Below are 21,288 nucleotides of genomic sequence, written 5' to 3' on the forward strand. Positions count from 1 at the left end.
CCACCCGTAGGCACCCTGGCACTGTTTAATTTTTTTGAAGTTGGGCTGAATTTGTTAAGTGAACTCCTCGAAAGGTAACGTGTACTTCTCAAAACCATCATTGCTATGCCTGAGATATGGTCTAACCTTTGAATGTACTCTGCTAATATAATTACCTTGCCATCTCTGAAATGTGGCTTTTAATTGGGTTTCCCAGTAGCAGCTGCTGTGGAGCCGCCGTTGCAGCCTTTCAAAAGGTCGGGCCGCTTCATTACATGTTTCCTCTCGCTGGACTGGGCTGCTGGGCTTGGACAGTAGCCAGCAGTTAGGAATGCCATCAATTATAGGATTGACCTTTAAGACACTGATTTGTTATTTTATTGAGTTTTTACTTTTTTCCTCTCAAATTTAAATGGAGCTTTATTGAATAGAGGGCTACACTCAATTCTTGTTCTCCGTGGCCTTTTCATCAATTTATTTCCCCCTGGTTCATAGCATTTAGTCCTCTGGCTGGACAAGAGGTTTAAGAACTAAAGACAGCTTGCCATTTTTGGGCTCAGGACTGTCCATGGGGAAGTGCGGTGGATTATCACACAGGCATGACTCAGAGTCCTCAATGCACTCATGATTTATGCACAGGTAACCTGAGAAGTCTCTTAATTCTTTCTTTTTGGTAAAATTGTGCTGAAAATTCTTTTTCTTCTTAAGTTTTTGTTTTAATTTCTGCTAGTTAATTTAAGGAAAGGTATTAGGCTGTGTTTTAGCTTATGGGCAAGTAATAAATTGTATCATGTATCTTGAATGTATCATAGATAAGCTGCTATAAAACGATTGCCACTTCAGATAGCTGTGAACTAGGTGATTAACTAGTTGGTACTTAACCTTCTAATTTCTGTATAAGTCTAATTACATGAAATAGAAGTTGGGGTTTTGATTTTTTACTTTGCTTTTCTGTTTGGAGTGTCATTGTAACTACTGTAGTGTAAATGATGGAAAATAATTGCATATGTTAAAAAAATAAACAGAAAAAATACTATATATATGTGTATATATTAGTTTCAGGTGTATGATGTAGTGATTCAACTCTTCTCATACATGCTCATCACAAGTGCACTCTTAGTCCCCAGGTGAGCTCCTTAATCCCCATCACCTCTGTCTCCCCCATACCCCTCCTCACCAACCCTGTGGTAACCATCAGTTTGTTCACTATAGTGAAGAGATTGTTCCTTGGTTTGCCTCTCCCTTTTTTTCCCCTTGTGCTGGAAATTCTTATTTCTAGGATTAATGTCCTGAAGACTTTTAATTCATTTGAAGAAAATGAGTACCTAACTGTCACACTGAATAAACAAAACTTTGGGAGTAGGTGGCAAGGTTGGACAATAGGAAGAACTTTGTGTTAAGCTTTGGTTGTCCCTTAGGGTGGCTCTGTGGGCTGGTTCTTTTTATGCCCCAGGATGACATCCTGGTGGGTCCTGATCATTCTCATATAATAAAAAGCTCTCTAGTCACTTTCCCTTTCTAGACAGACTCAGTTTGGTAATTAATACATCCAGCCTCAATTAGACTGGCTTAAAGTGAAATCTTCTCCCCTGGCTCAGTTTTCAGATTCAAATTCCACCAAAAATAAAAACTATTGATACTTTTACTGGAATACATTGCAATTATTGATTAGTTGACCTTTTAGAGATGATAAACATATGTTTTTAGATTTAGTCTTAAGTTATTTGTATTTGGTATTACAAATGCTTTGTTTTCAAAATTAAGTTTTGTGTTTGTTGATATTATACCAAACTGCATTACAGTTCTGTATATTGATCTTATATCCAGCAATTTTGTTTAATGATCTTATTCTAATAGTTTTTGAATGAATTTTTTAAAATCAACTCTCAGTTTGTTCTCTATATGTAAGAGTCTCTTAATGGTTTGTTTCCCCCCACTTCTCTTTTTTCCTCCTTCCCATATGCTCTTTTTGTTTCATTTTAAAAAAAAAATTAAATTTTAGTCAATGTACAGTGCAATACGAGGTTCAAGAGTAGAATTCAGTGATTCATCACTTAACATACCCAGGGCTCATCACAACAAGTACCCTGCTTAGTACCCATCACCTTCCACCCACCTCCCTTCATCAACCTACAGTTTTTTCTCTATCGTTAAGAGTCTCTTGTGGTTTGTTTCCCACTCTTCTCTCTCCCTCCCCTTCCCATATGTTCATCTGCTTGGTTTCTTAAATTCTACATGTGAGTGAAATAATATGGTATTTGTCTTTCTCTGTCTTATTTCGCTTACCATAATACATTCTTGCTCCATCCACGTCATTGCATATGGCAAGATTTCATTCTTCTTGATGGCTGAGTAATATTCCATAACGCACCACATGTGTGCACGTGCACGCACACACATCACATCTTTTTCATCCATTTATCAATTGATGGACATTTGGGCTCTCTCCACAGTTTGGTGATTGTTGTTAATGCCGCTATAAACATTTGGGTGCATGTACCCCTTTGAATCTGTATATACCTAGGAGTGCAATGGCAAGATCATAGAGTAATTCTATTTTTAATTTCTTGAGGAACTGCCATACTATTCTCTAGAGTGGCTGTACCAGTTTGTATTCCCACCAGCAGTGTAAGAGTATCTCCCTTTCTCTACATCCGCACCAACACCTGTTGTTTCTTGTGTTGTTAATTTTAGCCATTCTGACAGGTTTAAGGTGGTATCTCAACATCATTTTGACTTGTATTTCCCTGATGATGAGTGATGTTGAGTATCTTTTCATGTGTCTTTTTGCCCTCTGGATGTCTTCTTCAATTAATTTTTAATATAGACAATTATATCAGCTATGAAAAATGATTTTTCCCCCTTGCTTTCCATTTCTTGTGCCTTTTTTCCATTTTTTCTATATCGCCCTCCAGACAGAATTAGTAAATATAAGTAGTGATACTGCCATCTTTTTCTTATTTTTGATGTCAGAAGGGTTGCTTGCAATAGTACACCAATAGGTAAAATCTTTGTAGTAAAATTTTGGTTAGATATCCTTTATTAGGTTTAGAAATTTCAGCAAGCAGTTTTACTCATGCATCTGTGTAGCCTTATCAAATACTTTTCTATATCTAGTGAGGCCTTGTGGGTCAACTCTTACTGAAAGACATTAAGATGCGACCTATTTTGTCTTCAGGTGCAAAGTCATTGTCAAGTGGACTGGGAGTAATACTACATTTTGAAATATGATTTACATAATGCTGATGTATTTTTTTAAACATATGCCCTTTGTAGGGAAATGGTTTATTATACAGTCATGCTTGTAAAATAAAACTAAACTTCGTTTGTCTGTTTTTCTCTCTAGTATTACTTTACCGTTCTTTTTGGCCATGAAGGTCAGAAACCCCTGGAGTTGCGCTGTGAGGAGGAGCAGGATGGTAAAGAGTGGATGGAGGCCATTCACCAAGCCAGGTATGGGCTCAAATCCTCTGTGTGACACTGGATCGACTGGGTCTCTTGCACTGGGGTTTTCATTGTTGGCTGTAGTTTTGGAAGAACTTGAAATTCCAAGATGGATTTCCCTTTGGTACCTCTTCCTTAGTGCCATGTGAGATGTTTCTTTGTACTTTGTATGGCTATACTCTAGCTAAAGAGGGAAAGTAATAGATACAACAATAATGATGTTGTTACTTTTGTGGATTGTTCCTGTGTGCCAGGCACTCTTCTAAGTGCTTCTCGATTAAGCACTTAGAAGAGTGTATTGAAGTGCTTAACCTCTCAACAAGCTGGGAGTGGGTAATAATCACCCCTCTTTTACAGGGAAGGAAAGTAAGGCCTGGCTGGTTAGTTTGCTTGCCTCAGGTCACACAGCTGCTAAGCGGCAGAGCCCAGATATGGACCCCATCACCAAGCCCACATTTATAACCCCTCCCCTGGGCAGCGTGGGTATCAAGAATGGTGATGCTGACTCTATCGAGGGAGATAAAAGAGTATGGCTTTGTTTCATCCTAAGAAATATCATGAAGGTGGAAAGAATGCACTCAGCCTCAAACAAGAACAAGAAATCTGGAAGAGACCCAGCAGATCCTTCTCTTTTATCTTTCATATTCATTTCTGAAATCCAGTCCACTTTTGCCTTAGATGGCTCCCATGTCTTCTGCTTTCCTGCCTGTCTCCTCCCTAGTCCAGTCTTGGGTCACTCCCCAGCCACCTGCTCACATTCCTTGTGTTGTAGTGTCAAAAATCCAGCTGGGGCCCATCTTCTTTTCCTTCCCCTGACATGCCCTCTGCTTCTTAGGAGTGCCCATTCATGCCTCTAGCCACCCCGTCTCTGAAACTCCCCCAACAAGTTGCCTCAGAAGCCCCTTCTCCACAGGACTGTGGTGCTTGCAGTAGTACACCTAGAACATCTAACAATTTATTTAGCACAAGAGAGGGTTTGTGTGTGTGTGTGTGTGTGTGTGTGTGTGCGCGCACACATGTTTTATTTTCTTTTGTTACATATTTCGCACATGTGATCCTGTTTCTTGAGCTGAATTGTGTGCACCTGGAGAGTAAGGAGGAGGATGCTTCATTTCTGAATGAAGCACCTTGCTAATTATGTAGTAGGTGACCAAGAAATCTTTGCAGATGGATTGTAAAGAAGATGACAAGGTATTTGTTCTGGGTTTAGACACTTCTTTAACCCTTGAGATTTTTTTCCTGAAAGTTCTCTGCCTCTCATCCCTTCCCTACCCCTCTTCTTTCCTAAGCTTCTCTGTATTGACCTGCTCTGTGGCAGGTGGCATGCTAAGTGCTTTACATACTTTTGTTTATTCCTCTCAACTACCCAGCAGGGTATTATTAGCGCTACTTTTTAGATGAGAAAAGAAGGACGCATGATTATTAAGCACATTGGCCAACATGTAAGACAAAGTTGTTCATGCTGCAGAGTTGGGCTTCCAATTCAAATCCATCTGACTCAAGGACCTTTGACCAGTGTTTTCTATGGTAACTGTCTTTATTTTCATCTCCTTCTCTTCTCAGTCTTCCCTTCTTCTATTTCTTTTTCTCTTCCTCTATTCACAGATGAAGGTAGATTAGTATGAGGTTAAGATTGAGAGGAGATGTTATTTGCAAAATATTTCAGTCCCTTTTCTTTCCTCCTCTTCAAAATATTTCTTCGAGATGCCCAGGCTTGGTGACCAAATGCCGCTCTCCAAGTGGGCCCTGCGGACAACTTGCCCACATTGTGATGCTGGCACACTGTTCAGCTGTCTTTTACCTCATTGTTTTTGTCTGAGGGTCTTGCTCCAGACTGTACCCTACTGTACAGTGACTTGCTATAGAGAGAAGGCTGGATCTTCAAAGGCAAAAGAGGTATCAGGTTGGCAAGGTAGAGCTTTGGTTATTTGTAGACACAGTCTCTGACCGCTTCTACTCCTTCCTACCTGGGAGTTAAAAAGATGTGAATAACTTAAAACATGTGTATTTAGCACCCCCCCTTTCTTTTCTCTCCAGAGAAGCCAGATACTCTTAGTAGCCTAGAATGCCTCTGTAGTTGCTGAGCAAATGCCACTGTAGACCAAATACAGAGTATGAATTTCTTCAAAAGTGGTTTGATTTTAATTCTATTTTTTAAATCATTTAAAATCATTTAGAAGCTCTATTTTTCTATACTATGAGAACTTTGTCATATATGTGTGAATGAGTCAGTATTTGGTGTTGACTGACATATGATTGAAGACAGGGCACGTGTGATCTTGTCAGGAAACACAGACTTTAGAAATCACTTTGGTGATTTAGGTGATCAAATGATAAGAATTCTCTTCTCTTGTAGACTTGAAGATTTAGTTAATAATTGATTTTTTTAAATTTCCTGACTTTTTGGTCTATTAGATTTGATTTTCCTTTGATTTCAGGCTCAGGACTGGGTTCTTTGATGACTTCTTTTTAATTAGACTGCTTTATGCTTGAGTTCCTGCATTTGGTTTTTTGCATTGAGATGCTTCTTATATTTTCTGTCTTATAAATCAGGAAAGACAACAATATTTTCATTTAAATTTCACTAAGTTAAGTTCTTGGTGTGAACTTGAATATGTGAAATTCATTCTGACTGTTCATACATGTGCAGAGCCAGAAAGTAAATGAAGCTGATTCAGAGAAAGAATTTGTCAGCCAGTTTTTCTTGGCTTTGTGCTAATTAAACAACTGATCGGTTGACTAAATATTTCACCTTTATAGCACAGTCTAATGGCATTAATTTGGCACCACTGCCTTTTTAATAGAAAATGCTCAATAATTATGATTTTATTAATACCCTCTTTTTAAAAGTCTGAGCTTTGACTAACTGATGGCTGTTTAAGCCTGAGATTAGTTTTTATCTGAGTGTCCTGCAGACACTACGTAGAAACAGGGACCACTCAAAGTCCTTTCCTGGTCTCTGCCGTTTTCCTGGGATGTCTCCTCAGAACTGGCTTGGGCATGCTCTCCTGGTATGCCACCGATATCAAATTCTTGCTGCTGGCATTTTGCATCTTGGAGCTGAATCTACTTGCTCTACTTTGCCTTCAGAGGATCTTTGGGTTCTTTTCTGAGATGCTGAGTTGCAAGTTTTCTCCCTTAGATTTGGCCCAAGGAAAAATCATTTTGGAAATTATATTCTCATTTTGCAGCTCCGATGTAGTCCAGAAAACTTGTTTTACAGTTTTGCTTGAAGTTGGCCAATATTATTTTCTAGAACACTGACACATTTAAAATATCATTGCATCACCTATATTGGCACTAGTTCATGGCACTAGCAAGACTCAGTCATGTTTTTGTCTGGATGAGGTGAGGCCAGAGCATTTTAATAGCAGTGAAGTCTATGTTTAGTCCATAAGTGGTTTGCTAGTTGTATATGCGACTTTGGATGTTCCTAATAACTAGATTGTTGTTGTTGTTGTTGTTGTTGTTTTCTTCTTGGCCATATCCGTCTACCATGGTTGGCTTAGTCATTGACAATAGGATGATCAAAAATATTGACCCAGGTAATTGTGGGTCCTTAAGGCTCAGTAGCTGAGACAACAACATCCACAGCATATTTTTCCACTTTTTATCTGCTGGAACATGGACCAAGCAAAGCCTCAGCAGGTAGAAGGTAGCTATGGCCTGGAAGAGGATCTAGGTGTGCAGACACCAAAGGTCTTCCCATGCTGGTCTGAGCATAAGACCTGAAGGACCTGGTCTATGACAGTTAAGAAGAGAGAGGTGGAAGTATTGCAGAGATGGGGTGGGGGATGACTTCGGAGGACTTTATGACTACCTGGATGTGGGCAGTATTGACCAGAGTGGTATCTAACACATTTCTCAGGGCCCTGGCATGGATAGTGTCACTTACTGGGAGAAGAAATGATGGATGAAAGCAGGTTTGTGGGGGTGAGATGGTGAGCACTGGTCAGGAAGAGCCTCGGTGGGGAATTGGAGAGTTTGATTACCTGGAAGGGGCAATGAGAAGAGGTGTGATTCCGAGGGGTCTCCTTGCCCTTGCTGTGGAAGATATGAGAAAATGAGTATCCGAAGCTACTGGAGAACTGTGTCCTGAGGGGGAAGCTGGCTTTGAGTTTCTACCAAAGCTGGGGTTAGAGAAGGACTTTTGAAAAGTTGGGAATGTAGAGAATATTGCAGATGGTATAGTGCGCCATGGAATGTGCACAGCTTTTCTTTTTTTCCTCCCTGCAAAGATATGGCTTATGCTGTCAGAGGTTGAGACTGTTCCAATGTACCTTTTGCCTGCTTTCTAATTTTTTAGCTGGAACTCCGCTCAAACCGCTATCTTGACTGTCTTCCCTCCCCGTGGGGTGTACCTGTGGCAGGTGGATCTTAGGCTTTTCTCAGTGGGGAGGGCGTGCGCCAGGAAAGAGGAACTGGATGTGTACTTCCACTCTGTAAAGCTCATGTCGGATTTAGTTTGGCAAGGGCTTGACATAACCCGTTCTCTCACCCTGTCAGTCCTGAACTTGACGGAACAGAGAGACTTAATCCTCCCTTTAAGTCTTATCCTTTTGTCCACGAAAGAAAGCCCTAAGCCTGCCTCTTGGGTCTGTTTTTATCTGTAGTCCTTTTGATGACATGTGCCTGAGGCAGCCTGTTGTTTGTTCTCTTTTCCCTTCTATCAATCTGTTTCCCCCTCCTCCACAACATACACACACACACACACACACACACACACACACACACACAGCCATCATGGTAACCGCACCAGACACCTCGTGCCTGTAACCTAATCCTTTTTCCTTGGATGGAGACTTAATTTTGAATGAAGTGTATATTACAAAATCTATCCAACACTAAAGGCCACTGTGGGTATCATATCATCCCCATAAAATCAGCTTTTTATGTAATGTGCAGGGAGAAATCCCTCACAAATCAGAACAAAGCAATTACATAGAATAGCTGAAAACGCTTCATGTATCACAGAGAACTGACAGGACTAGAAAATCAGACATGGGCAGTGATGTTACAGCCTAAAGCTGTATTTTGTATTTTTTTTTGTAGTAGTAAGACTATCACTACTATTGCTACTTTAAAGCCAAATACATGGATTTTGTTCATTTGAGATATTATATATGTATATATATATGAAGTTCTATGGGGCTTTTGCCTCCAGATTGGACATGATGAAAGAGATATCAACACTTTCTTCTTTAGAACCTGCAGAGCACGACTGTGAGAGAAAAGGGATAGTATGTCTGGGAATTATATAAGATTTCACTTGATCAGATAGTAGAACTTGTTTTCTATAGAGATAAGTTGGGCTTGAATTTCTTTATTTTCAGCCTTTGGTTAATATTTTCACCTGTTCGTTCCCTTTCCTGTTCTTCACAGTGTTTTTGCTTCAGTTTGCACGGCAGCCAGAGCTCACAGTAGAACAGACGCTCTGCTCTGTCTGTCTGCATGCACACAACAGCCTGCCTGCAGGGGGCGCCCTGCAAGGGCTCTGGGCTCCCCTAAGAGCTGTCGCTGCTTAAAGGCAAATTTCTGCCTTGAGCCTCTTCCCTCTGATTCCCTTCCTCCCTCAGTTATTCCCTTTCTTATACATTCCATCTGTTTACTAAGCCTTCTTTGACTTTTTTCCTGTATTCTTGGATTTTCCTTGAATCTCTCCCACCTTAAAACAAGAAATTAAAATCCCTCCCTTGGCCCTGCATCCTCTTCCAGCTACTCTCTCTTGCTGCATAGACCGGCTTCCTGAAGAAATGCTTGGGTTGTTCTTCCTCTTCATGTAGCTCCTGCTCCCTTTCCAGCCCTTTGTGATGGGTTTCTGTCCCCTCCCCCCACAGAAACTGTTGTCACCTGAGTCAACAATGACTTTCCAAAGCTTTTCTTTCCTTATATTACTTCAGCTTTTCAGTAATATTTATTTTTTAATTACACAAATAGTACATAAATGCAACCTCTCAAAAAAAAAAAAAAAGAAAATCCAAACAATGAAAAGTAGAGAGAGTAAAAGGTTATTCCATTCATATGATCCTCCTTCCCCACCCCCATTCCCCAAGATCACTTACTTCCTTAAAGGTATTTACTGGTAACAATCTGGTGCTTAGTGTTTCCATATATTTGCATATCTGTTAGATAAGTAGATAAGATAGATAATATTATTACATACTCTTTTACTGACCATTTATTCTCAACCTTCCTTTGATGCTAATTTGGAGGTTATTTTTTATTTTATTTTATTATTTTAAAAATATTTACTTATTTTTGAGAGTGTGAGCAGGGGAGGGGCAAAGAGAGGGGGAGACAGAGGATCTGAAGTAGGCTCAGTACTGACAGCACAGAGCCCAATGCGAGGGCTTGAACTCATGAACTGCAAGATCATGACCTGAGCTGAAGTCAGGCACTTAACCAACTGCCACCCAAGTGCCTCCTGAAGAAGTGTTTTGTTTGGTTTTGTTTTGTCTGGTTTGGTTTTGTTTTGTTCTTTAAACAACATTATGTAGAGACCTAAATCTTCTCTTGCAATTCTCTTTCCTTTTGCTTCTAGGATATCACTCACTCCTGATTCTTCTACTCCTTTGATCATTTCTTCTCCTCTTTCACTGTCCCGTGTTCTGTCCCTTTCTTTAATATCACTGCTCTGTGCCCTTGCTCCTTTCTCTCCTCACTAGTCACCCACTCCCAAGGCTTCCACCAGGTGGATGGAGTTACCCTTTCCCCATGCTTTTGCTATGCTGGGTACCATGCTAAGTGTGCCATGTTCTCTTTTCACTGAACAGTCACAACAGCCCATGAAGTCGGTGGTTCTATCCCCATTGAGTCTGAGGTCTTAGAGGATGAAATAGCATCCCAAAGATCACCAGTCTACTAAGTGGCAGAGCTGGCATTCAAATCCAGGTCAGGCTCACCCTGAAGCCTATGTACTTAATTAGGAAGATGTATTGCCTCTAGTATGTGTAGAATGGTCTTTCTATATTGACCCATCTGTGTACCCCCTCCCCCTGGGTGCTCAGAGTTACTTGATACTAAGTCCAGAGCTCAACGCAAACTTTTTTCTATGTCCCCTTCTTCATACCAGTGGAGAATCTTCTGTACAGTATACTCAGTCACTCAAGCCATCAGGAGTACCTCTGCTCTCATCGCTCACATCCATTCTGCCACTTGTGGATTTGACCTCTGGAACATCTGGTCTCTGTTTCTCTATGTGTCAACAGCGGTTGCCTGGCTTACTGCTCTGCTGCCTCACCCATCTCTCTTCTAGGTTTGCTTCCTAGTCCATCCACCACAGGGGACCAAAGTGCGCTTTCTGAAAAGAACATATGCTCCTGGTAGAATTCCAGGTTTCCTATTAGTTATTTTGGTTATTATATTCAATAGATGTCTTACTATAGAAAGTTTTAAACAGAGGCAAGGGTAGAGAATAGTATAGAATAGTATAGTGATCTTCTATGTTTCTTTCAAGAAAAAAAAATGTATTCATTTGACCGGTACTTGCTTGTTATGTCTCAGAACTTGGTATACAGTCCACACGAGGTCCCTTCTGAGCTGAGCCTTGTGAACTTCTCAGGCCACCCCTCTGCTGTGTCCTGGGTTGCAACTATAGCACCACACACAGGAATTCTAAGATGCTGGCATGTCCCCATCAGTCTGACCAACGCAACTCATTCTTCCAGACGCAGCTCTCATTCACCTGCATTACCCTCCCTGGACCGCTTTCTCCTCCTGTAGGAAGGACTGGCCATTCCCTTCTTTGGGCCCCCACTGCAACCTCTTATTTCTTTTAAAATACATCCGAGATTATTGTATCGATTTGTTTATGTCTGTTGCTCTCTGTCAGCCTGAATTCCTTCAACACAAATCTGTACTGCTCACCTCTTATCTCCTGCTCCTGGCACAGTGACAAATTGCTTTTCAAAAATGTGCATACCAGTTTAATCTCTCTCGGCTAAAACATGAAAAAGCTGGAACCATTTTTTAAAATTTGTATTATATTAATGGGTAAAAAATGGTATCTTGGTGTAATGATCATTTCCTTGATTATTGTTGAAATTGACTTTTTTTTTTGCCGTTGTTAATATTTGTCTATGTTTCCTGTATGACTTGACATCTCATGTCCAATGCTCATTTTCTCTCTTGGATGTTTTTCTTATCGGTTTTTTTTATGAGCTCTTTGTATGAAAAAATTATTATCTCTTTGTATTTTTTGTAAATTTCCTTGCACCATTTTTATTTTTCCTGGGCTTATGTATATAGCATTTCTTTGGGCAGAGTGTTTGAATTATGACACAGTGCAAATACTGCTTTTGGTAGGGAAGTTGTTCCATTGCTTTTAAAAAATCAGTGTTAAAAAATTGAAAAATAATTCACATACCATAAAACCTACCATTTTAAAGTATACTACTTAATGGATTTTAGTATATTCACAGGGCTGTGTAACCTCACCACTATCTGATTCTGGAATGTTTTCAACACCCCCAAACCCCAATATCTATGAGCATTTATTCCCTATTTCCTGCTTTCCCTAGCCCTAGTCAACTATTAATCTACTTTATGTGCCTGTGAATTTGCCCATTGTGGACATTTCATATAAATGGAATCATACAAACCTTTTGTATTTGGCTTCTTTTACTTATAATGTTATCAGAGTTCATCCAGGTTGTAATAGTATAATCAGTCCTCTGCTCCTTTCTATGGTAGAATGCTGTTTCATTGTATGAGTGTATCACATTTTGTTTACTCATTCATCGGTTGATGAACATTTGGATTCTTTATACTTTTTGCTATTATAAACAATGCTGCTATGAATATTTTTGTATACATTTTTGTGGACATATGTTTTGAATTCTCTTGAGTGTACCTAGGAGTCGGATTATTGAGTCATATGTTAACTCTATGTTTAACTTTCTGAGGAACCAACAAATTGTTTTCCATAGTGGCTGCACCATTTTATACTTCCACTAGCTAGCAATTTATGAGAGTTCTAACTTCTCCACATCCTCACCAACACCTGTTTCCATTGCTATTTTATTTGGAGTCCTTGTAGTGGAAACTGAATATGAGAATTTATAAACTCCTTTAATCCACTTGGGTTTAATAAGTATAGTTAGATATATACTCTTGCTAAAGAATTTTTGGGATCATAAAGAGAATTCTACCGAACTATTATGCACATTTGTAAAGAAATGAAAGTGTCAGTGTTAGGAAGGAGACATCAGTACAACTGTGATATGAAACATTTTCTTTGGTTTTATAATATAGTACTATAAAATATATTTGCTTTTGGAAATTAGTGTTCCTTAAAATTTCTCTGCCCCAAAATGATGATTTTACCATTATTAACTTTCTGTTATATTTCCTTATAACAATGTTTTTCTTGTTTTTTTATATTTGATTGTGAGATGGAGAGGATTATTGACAACTTTCCATATGCCCCTTAGTTTGTCAAATGTTTAAATAATGAACTACTAACTGTGAGCTAGAATGAAAGAGCAATATTTAGAACGGAGAGTTTTGGTCTTTAAATTTTTTTGCTCTTTTTGATCTTTTCTAATGGAACATTCTTGTATTTCCATTCATTGTGAAGGGGACAAGCTTAGGAGAAAAGAGCCTATCAGTAGAGAGAGAAAGGATTAGTGGGGGTGATATAGGGTTAGAAACTTACCCTAATGGGACACCTAACAAATATTGATTAACCAGTGGAGTGGAACTATCAATGTAAGAGAATTTGAAAGCCAGAAGAAGTGGGTGATTTAATGCTAAAGTGGCCATGAGTAAAGCTAAGGGAGGCACAGTCTAGTGTAGATAAGCTGGCTGCTGCCAGTGCTCAGATACTGTCTAGATGGGAGCTGTATTGCTGTTATCCAGAACTGGTTTTTCCCAATTCCCAGACATCATGATCCTCCTGATATGAGGAATGCTGATTCCAGAGACTTTTCTCGGTAAAATTGAGCATAATCCTGGAGTTGGTGCAAGTTTTTCTTCAGTCACCTATAAAATGATTTTTAGTTTGGGTTTTATTACAGTTCTCATTATACATGCCTCATTAGCATATCTGTCTATCATCTATCTATCTATTTCATTAGCAAGTAAGTCTTCAATCAAAGTAAGTAGGATGGTTCTGACTCATCTAACCATTTCTTGAGAAGCTAATATAATTTTTACTCTTCTATAAAAATAATTAAGGCCTGTGCTTTTATGCTGTACTTCTCTAGAAGCTTTAGGATTCTATTGGAATGCTTCCTTTTCTCCCATATGGAAAGTGGTGTTTTGGTTTTGATTATACATATTACACATGAATATTTTGCTCTCATATATATACCTCAAACTTGCCATCTGTTAGTACTGGACACATGAATTTGGCTTTCATCATGTTGATTTACATGACTTAATTTTATTATTTCACTTGGCAGTAAAGAGACTATTTTTCCCCCAGTGGAGGTTAAACTAAACCCTAAACACACACAAAATTAAAAACAATCAGAAATAATAAATAGACCAGGCAGAAATTCTTAAACTTGAGCAACTGGAAAATTTAATCATAACATTTATTGGAAATATAGTAAAATAGAAATATCAATGCTCTGAAAATGCCTACATTGAACAAAGCATTTCCAGTTGATTTGTCACAACCCTTTTACTAGTAGGATATATAAGGAAAGCCTTGTGATATAAAGTGGAGAAGATACCTCAGTAAGAGTAATGAACTAAGGAGAACCAATTAAATAAATGGAATGACTTGAGAATTATTAAAAATGAAAATTATGTGAAGAAAAAACATACGAAGTAAATGATCTTTAAATGGCTTGTATCATTCCATTGTTCCATCACTTTCATATTATATACATCTATATTTAGATTGTTTCAGTTTATTATATTTGTTTTAATGAATGAAAATCTTCTTTTTTAATATATCTTTGTGCAAGTCACTGTTATTTTCCTTGAGTTAGATTATTATAATTGAAATGACTATGACAAAGGATGTGAGCATTTTTACCTGTCTTGATAGTTTTGTGATGTTGTCTCCTAGACTGTCTTGCTCTGGTACAGACCCATTTTGTCTTATCTTTGCCAATGTGGAATATTATCATTCCTGAAGTTCTTGACCATTTTTTTTTAATTACAGAGAGAGAGAGAGAGAGCCAGTGGGGGAGAGGGACAGAGGAAGAGAGAGATTCTTGAGCAGGCTTCATGCTCAGTGCAGAGCCTGATGTGGTTCTCATTCCCATGACTCTGGGATCATGACCTGAGCCAAAATCAAGAGTCAGATGCTTAACTAACTGAGCCATCCAGGCACCACAAACTCTTGACCAAATTTGATAAACAATTTTGACTCTTTAATTAAGTATGTCCTTTTCGCTCTCTTTATTAGTTATTCACGTATTATATTCTATGATGTCCTTAACTTCTTGACTTAATGATTTTAGGTGCTGTTGTTGGCTCCCTGCTATAAAGATAAAGAATTTAATACCCTTACAAAACCATTCACCTACTCTCCCTTTGTCCCCTCAATTTTTGTTACTTACATATTCTTGGCTTTTAAATTGGTTGAGTTTATGTCTTAAAATAATATAATTAACTCTTTATCAACTTTGAGCAGTGTGTAATGAATCTCTGCTATGAAAGGTAAGTAAATTAAGACATTTAATGTGTCTTTATTGTTTTCTTCTCTCCACTGACCCTGAGGTTTTATTACTTTCATTATTATTTACTATGTATAAACTTTAAAACATTACCTTCTGTTCCTAAATTTAATTAAACCTCTGTTGATTCTCAAAATAATCAATTAAAAAAAAACAAAATAAAAAACCATAGTTTTAGAAATATTTTCCAAAGTATCAAGACTGGTATTTGATTCCATGGACAGCAAAATAATCATATGCAATTGAATCCTTGCTTCTTGAAGAAGAATATTTTAATTTCTTTCTAACTTCATTTACTTTAGCTTGTATTCTTGCATTCTGTTATCTCTTGTCTTTGTATTCTGTTTCATTTGGTTGGAAAGCCTCCTCATAATTTTTCTCCTGTAGTAAATGTGATTGATAGTAAGATGTTTATGTCTTGAACTGGCACTTGCCTGGGTGTAGGAGTTTGGATTTGGACTTTTTCTTCAGTTCTCTACTGTGATCTAGTCTCCCAGGTTACTGGTGACAAGTATATCATCTTGATTCTTGCTTTCTTTAGATAAACTGTGATTTCTCTTTGGAAGCTTTTGTAATTTTTTCCTATCCTTAAAGCTCTGATATTTTACCAGGGTGCATCAGGGTATGACATTTTTTTATTTATCTTGTCTGGCATCTGGATTATCCTTTCTCTTTGAACTGTGCTGTGTTCACTTCAGGGAAATTTTCTTTCATTTCTTGTTATTTTTTCCCATCACAGTCTTAGTTTTTCCGTTCTGGAACTCCCATAAGATAGATATAAGATTTCTTGAGTCTGTACTCATTGTTGCTCAGTTTTTCTTTCCTATTTCCAATTTCTTTGTGCTTTTGTTTTTGTTGTTCTTGTTCAGTGTTCTTTATGTCTCCAGCCACCTAGCTTAGTGTTCAGCCATGTCAGCTGTATCAGTTAGTACATTCATTGACCTGTGAAATTTTGATAATCATTTTTTGTTTCCAAGAACTCTTCTTGTTATGTAGTTCCTTCTTTTCCATAGCAGCTCCTTGTCACCTATGACTCTAATATCCTTTCATATCTCTCTGAAGATAATAAATCTCTGTTATTTGAGTTAGCCTGTTTCTTTATTATATTTTCTGTTTGTTCATTTGTGGCTGTATTTATTTATGTATTGTTGCTTAACAATTTACCCCACAGTGCTTAAAACAATGAACAATTTAGTGTCCTCCCACAGTGTTTGTGGGTCAGGATTTAACTTGGTGTCTTTGCCTGAAGGTCTCTCATAAGGCAATAATCAAGGTGTGAGCCAAGTTGGGGGTCTTATCTGAAGGCTTAAAAGAGGAAGGATCCACTTCCAAGTTCACTCACATGATTGTTAGCCAGATTCACTTCCTTATCAGTTGTTGATTGAAGTCTCAGGTCCTGTTCTCATTAGGTGTTGGCCAGAGGCCTCTCTCAATGTCTATCTATGTGGACCTCTCCAGACAGCAGCTTATGACATGGTGCAGACTTCCTCAGAAGAAACGAGCAAGACAGTAAGAGAAGGCAAGCAAGAGGGAAGCCAGAGCTTCCTTGTAAACTGATCTTGGAAGTGCCATTCTATTACTTTTGCCATATTGTATTTCTTGGAAGTGAGTCACCCAAGTCCATCTTATACTCAAGAAGAAGGGGTTACATAGCATATGAATACCAGAAAGAAGGAATCACTAAGGACTATCTTAGATGCTGCCTGCTGCAGAGGCCTTTCTTTTGGGAGTTGGTTTTTCCAAGTCTCTAGTGATCATTCCTTCTAAATGAAGGACACCTTGTGGGGTATTATAGGTAGCTGGCCTGTGTTTACTCTACATCTGTGTCACTTATACATGCTTCCCTTTCAGGTATGTGGGCAGACTTTGGGGAGGCTGGCTGGAATCCCCCTTGTGTAATTCCATACCCTTTAGTGCATACAGGTGGAACTTGTGATTTGCTACTAGCCATTAGTAAATGACAAACATGCTGAGTGGTCACTCCCTTAATTAGTTTACATTATGTGGAAAAGGAAAAGGGATTTTACAGATATAATTATCGTCCTAAAATCAGTTGCTTTTGAGTTAATTAAAAGGGAGATTTTCCTGGGTGGGCCTGTTTAATCAGTTGGAAAACCTCAAAGAGGGTCAGAGATGCTCTTCTGCTGCCCTTAAGTAAGCAAGCTGCATAAGTTGTATACCTGCAGGGAAATGAATTTTTCAACAATCTGAATAAATATGGAAGTGAGTTCTTCCCCAGTCAAGCTTCCTGATGAGAAGGCACCCTGACTGACATCTCACTGTTAGGCGAGTGCGTCTTTGAGCTGAGGACCTAGCTAAACTGAGCCTCGACCCCTGAGGCACAGATACTGTGAGATAATAAACGTGTTGTTTTGAACCAGGGAGCTTGTGGTAATTTGTTCACAATAGAAAAATAATACACGTATTTCACTCCTGGTCCCTCTTTGTGCTGATCCTTTTTTGGGTCTCTCTTGTATCTACAGTGGATGTCTGATGTAAAGTCAAGCTTTATTCTCTAGGAGTCTAGCTTCCTCATTTGGAACTTTCTTTAGGAAGTGGTCCTTTTATTACAAAGAGCAGATCTTGGGCTGTGACCTGAGGGCATGTCACTACTGCCATTTGTGCCTTTTATTTCTTTACTTCAGGAGTTGGGAAGAGGAGGAGCCTAACTTGCATATGTTGTGAAGGCACTTGTTTAATGAAAGACCCTAATGATCACCCCTTACTCCATTTCTTTGAATGTTTTGATTCCAAGTAGGGAGCTCTGGCCACCTTGGTGGGAACCATGCTTATGCAAGCTATTTCCTTGTGTGGTTTCCTCTACCCTCAATTTCCCACCATTCTGATTCTACTTGGTTTTCCTCTTCATGGAATTTTTTTTAAACTTCTTGTCTGCTGATGGCATATTTTCCTGTTTTAGAATGCTGTTATTGTTTCATTAAATAGAAACTAATTTTCCTAGCACTTCAGTGAGGCCTTGGAAGTGAACGGAGACAGAGGAGGGTAATGAGTCTGCATGAACTCAGCCACACAATCTGGACTGGACGTTTTCTTTGCATAAGAAAAAAAATACCATTTTGCTACCTAACACCAGTTTGTTATATTAGTAATAAATATGGCATATTTCTGACCAAATGATGAGAAGGGGAAGAATTTTTCTTATAATAACTACTTTTCTCATGTTCTATTATTATTTTCTCCTTTTAAAGTTTCTACAAGCTTTCTCTATGAAGATTCTGCTCTTTTTTCTTTTTCTTTTTTTACCCTCCTCCCACTCACACAGCCTTTCTTTCTACTCTCTTAGGGTGATTTCTTAGAACAAGTGCCTTTAAAATATTGCTGACACTATGTTTTTTTCTAACACTAATAGCACACATGATGTAAGTGCTGAGGATGTTGAGATCATTGAATGAAAATGGTGATTTTTAGAATTAAGACTCTTTTAGTTCTAAGTAACACAAACCTATTTCAAAGTAGTTTAGGTTGCAGAGAGTAATATCTCATTGAACCTAAGAGCAATTATATTCAGTTAACATGAGGATTTGGAACCAGAAACCTCAAAGTTGATAGGAACACAGATTGTCATTCATTACCTTTCTGTCTCTCTTATTTATCTTTTCCTGAACCTCTTCTTATTTTGTTTCTCAGCAGACTCACTTTGTTTGGCATGGGTAAGGTCAAATACAGTGGCTACCTAACAATGGTAACCAGAATTTCCAAGTGTATATCATATCAGTTCAAGCAAATAGATAAGAGACACAGTACCAGACTCCGTAAGAGAGACTGTAGTTGGTTTAGCTTGGGCCATTAGACCAGTGTAATGTATTCATGAAGGCAGATTTTGTGGTGGAAACATGGCTGCTATGACCCAAGTTCTCAAAGAAGAGGTAAGAGGTAAATGAATGGAAGATTGGACAGATATCTCAGGACATTTCTGCTGCAACATTCGGGTTTATATTCAGTGTGATATTTCATATTAGAGAGACAGTTTAGCTTGTGGTTAAGAACATGAGCTTAGGGTCAAACATACATTGATTTGATCCCAACCTTGTCACCTGCTAGTTGTGGGACCTCTGTGAAGATTAAAATCTTTCTGTGTACAATTGGGGCAATAAAACCTATCTCCTGGGGTTTTTTGGGGGGATAAAATGAGAATATATATGGGACATCTGAGGTGCTCAATAAATAGTAATTACTAATTATTACAATTATCAGATCATTTGGGAAAGATTATGTGAATGGAGAACATACACTTTCCCACCTCAAATAGTGCACGAAGATCTAGAGGCAAAATTCCAGGTGCTACAGAATTGCATAGTCAATAAAAATCTAAGAGGGAGAGTTGCTTTTCCCACACAGTTGGCCAAAGAAATAGATACAGGTGAGGCTGATGGTGTTAGGGCCCAAGAATCTACACCTATTTGTAGAATGAAATTTTTGCTTCTGTTGATGTTTGAAAGAAATGTCAATGGTTTCATGATCCTAAAGAGAGCCAAGCAGGCCTGCTGGTTACTGGTACCGTCATCATAGTTCATTCCAGGCAGTGCTGGTTCTGATGGTCGCTGCATCCATTCTATTTGGTACAGGCCTGTTCTGACTGGCTAGAGACTTATCCAGCCAAGTATTTTTCAGTATCACCCCTGGGAACCAAGTGTGTACCATCGATTCAAAGACTTGAGTTTTTTGTTAAAGGTGATGCATTTTTTTCTTTATGAAACAATAGATTTCCTTTGCACTTTTCTGAATTATATGGTAAAATTGCATTGGCATCCATCATTAAATGAACTCTTAGTGAAGGATTTGTAAAATGGTAATGATCCAAATTCTGAATAGGTAAATGAATTCTTAACTTAGTAAAGGATAATGAAAATGATGATTCAAATTCTATATAGTTAAATGATACCAAATGTAAGCCCAAAGTTAATATTTACATAATGCAGAGTTAGCCACCAAACTACATTTATGGTTTCTTTTTAAAATATAGTGTATGCCATTTGATATGAAACTGTCATAGAACAGTGTCTCATTGACTAATTGTGTAATTTTCTCTTAAGCTATGCAGACATTTTGATTGAACGGGAAGTGTTAATGCAGAAGTACATTCATCTAGTTCAGATCGTAGAGACGGAGAAAATTGCAGCTAACCAACTCCGGCATCAACTTGAAGATCAAGATACAGAAATTGAAAGACTTAAATCAGAGGTACTTCCCAGTGACTAGATTCCTCCTCATTGTTACACATTTATTGCCATATCCTCAAAATTACATAAGGCCTATCAGGGCAAAATTTTAATCCCTAACTTGGTTCCTTTGCCATCAGCATGTACATGGTCATACCACTAATCTATGTTAGAAATTAATCCAGTCTATATGGGGATTAGTTAAATATAATACAGTTAAATATCAGAGTAATACGCTGCTCTTTAATTATTTTGTGCTCCTCATGTCCTTCATTTGATTAGATATTCAAGAGTTGACTATAAAAATATAACTGGTTTTAGTTTGACTATAATAGCAACAATAATTGTAAATCTGTCTTAGATGCAATTAAACTCCCAAATGATAACTAAGGACCAGAAATGAAATCAGGAAGACTTTACTGCTTCTCTAAGGAGTTCGACTTTCTCCCCCCTAGAATTTGGAAAACACATTTGATTTAAAGTATAAGACATTTTCTAGGGTACTTTGTTTTCCCTGAAGTTGGAATTCCTGCCTCTCTCCATCTGCTCGCCCACCCTCTGAGGGTGAACTTCAGAGGCCCTGCACCTCCCGACTATCATATTGTCCCAAGTGAGGACAGAAGATAGTCACGGTATCTCCAGCCCCAGCAGTGGGCATGGATCCGCCCATGCTCACAAGTGCTCTGTCTACATATGGAAATTCGAGAGTACCTTTCCTTGCTGTCCTGTTATTTATTACTCATGGGAAGTGGTCAGTGACTGAAGAACTGAGGAAGAATGTGGAAAACAAGGCATCCCCCCTCTTTCTGACTAGAGGTGCATTAGCATTTTCTTAGCTTCAAAGAATGTGGAATAGGACAGAATGAAACCTACTTTTTTTTTAATAGTTTATTTTCAAATTGGTTTCCATGTAACACCCAGTGCTTCTCCCCACAAGTGCCCCCCACCATGACCATCACCCCCTTCCTTACCCCCCCTCCCCCTTCAGTTCTTGGTTCATTTTCAGTATTCAATAGTCTTTCATGATTAGTGTCCCTCCCTCTCCCCAGCTC

At 38.5% G+C, this 21,288-nt stretch overlaps 1 protein-coding gene across 2 annotated transcripts in view; it reads left to right on the forward strand.

Annotated features, from left to right (window-relative positions):
* RASGRF2 (Ras protein specific guanine nucleotide releasing factor 2) overlaps nt 1–21,288 on the forward strand; it is a 233,290-nt gene that overhangs the window by 66,640 nt on the left and 145,362 nt on the right. For both annotated transcript variants that reach the window (XM_029942526.1, XM_029942527.1), the window contains exons 2-3: nt 3,326–3,432; nt 20,111–20,258. In XM_029942526.1, the coding sequence (XP_029798386.1) occupies nt 3,326–3,432; nt 20,111–20,258 (255 nt within the window). The remainder of the gene's footprint in view (nt 1–3,325; nt 3,433–20,110; nt 20,259–21,288) is intronic.

Source organism: Suricata suricatta, chromosome 6 (genome assembly GCF_006229205.1).
Source record: "Suricata suricatta isolate VVHF042 chromosome 6, meerkat_22Aug2017_6uvM2_HiC, whole genome shotgun sequence".
Lineage (NCBI taxonomy): Eukaryota > Metazoa > Chordata > Mammalia > Carnivora > Herpestidae > Suricata > Suricata suricatta.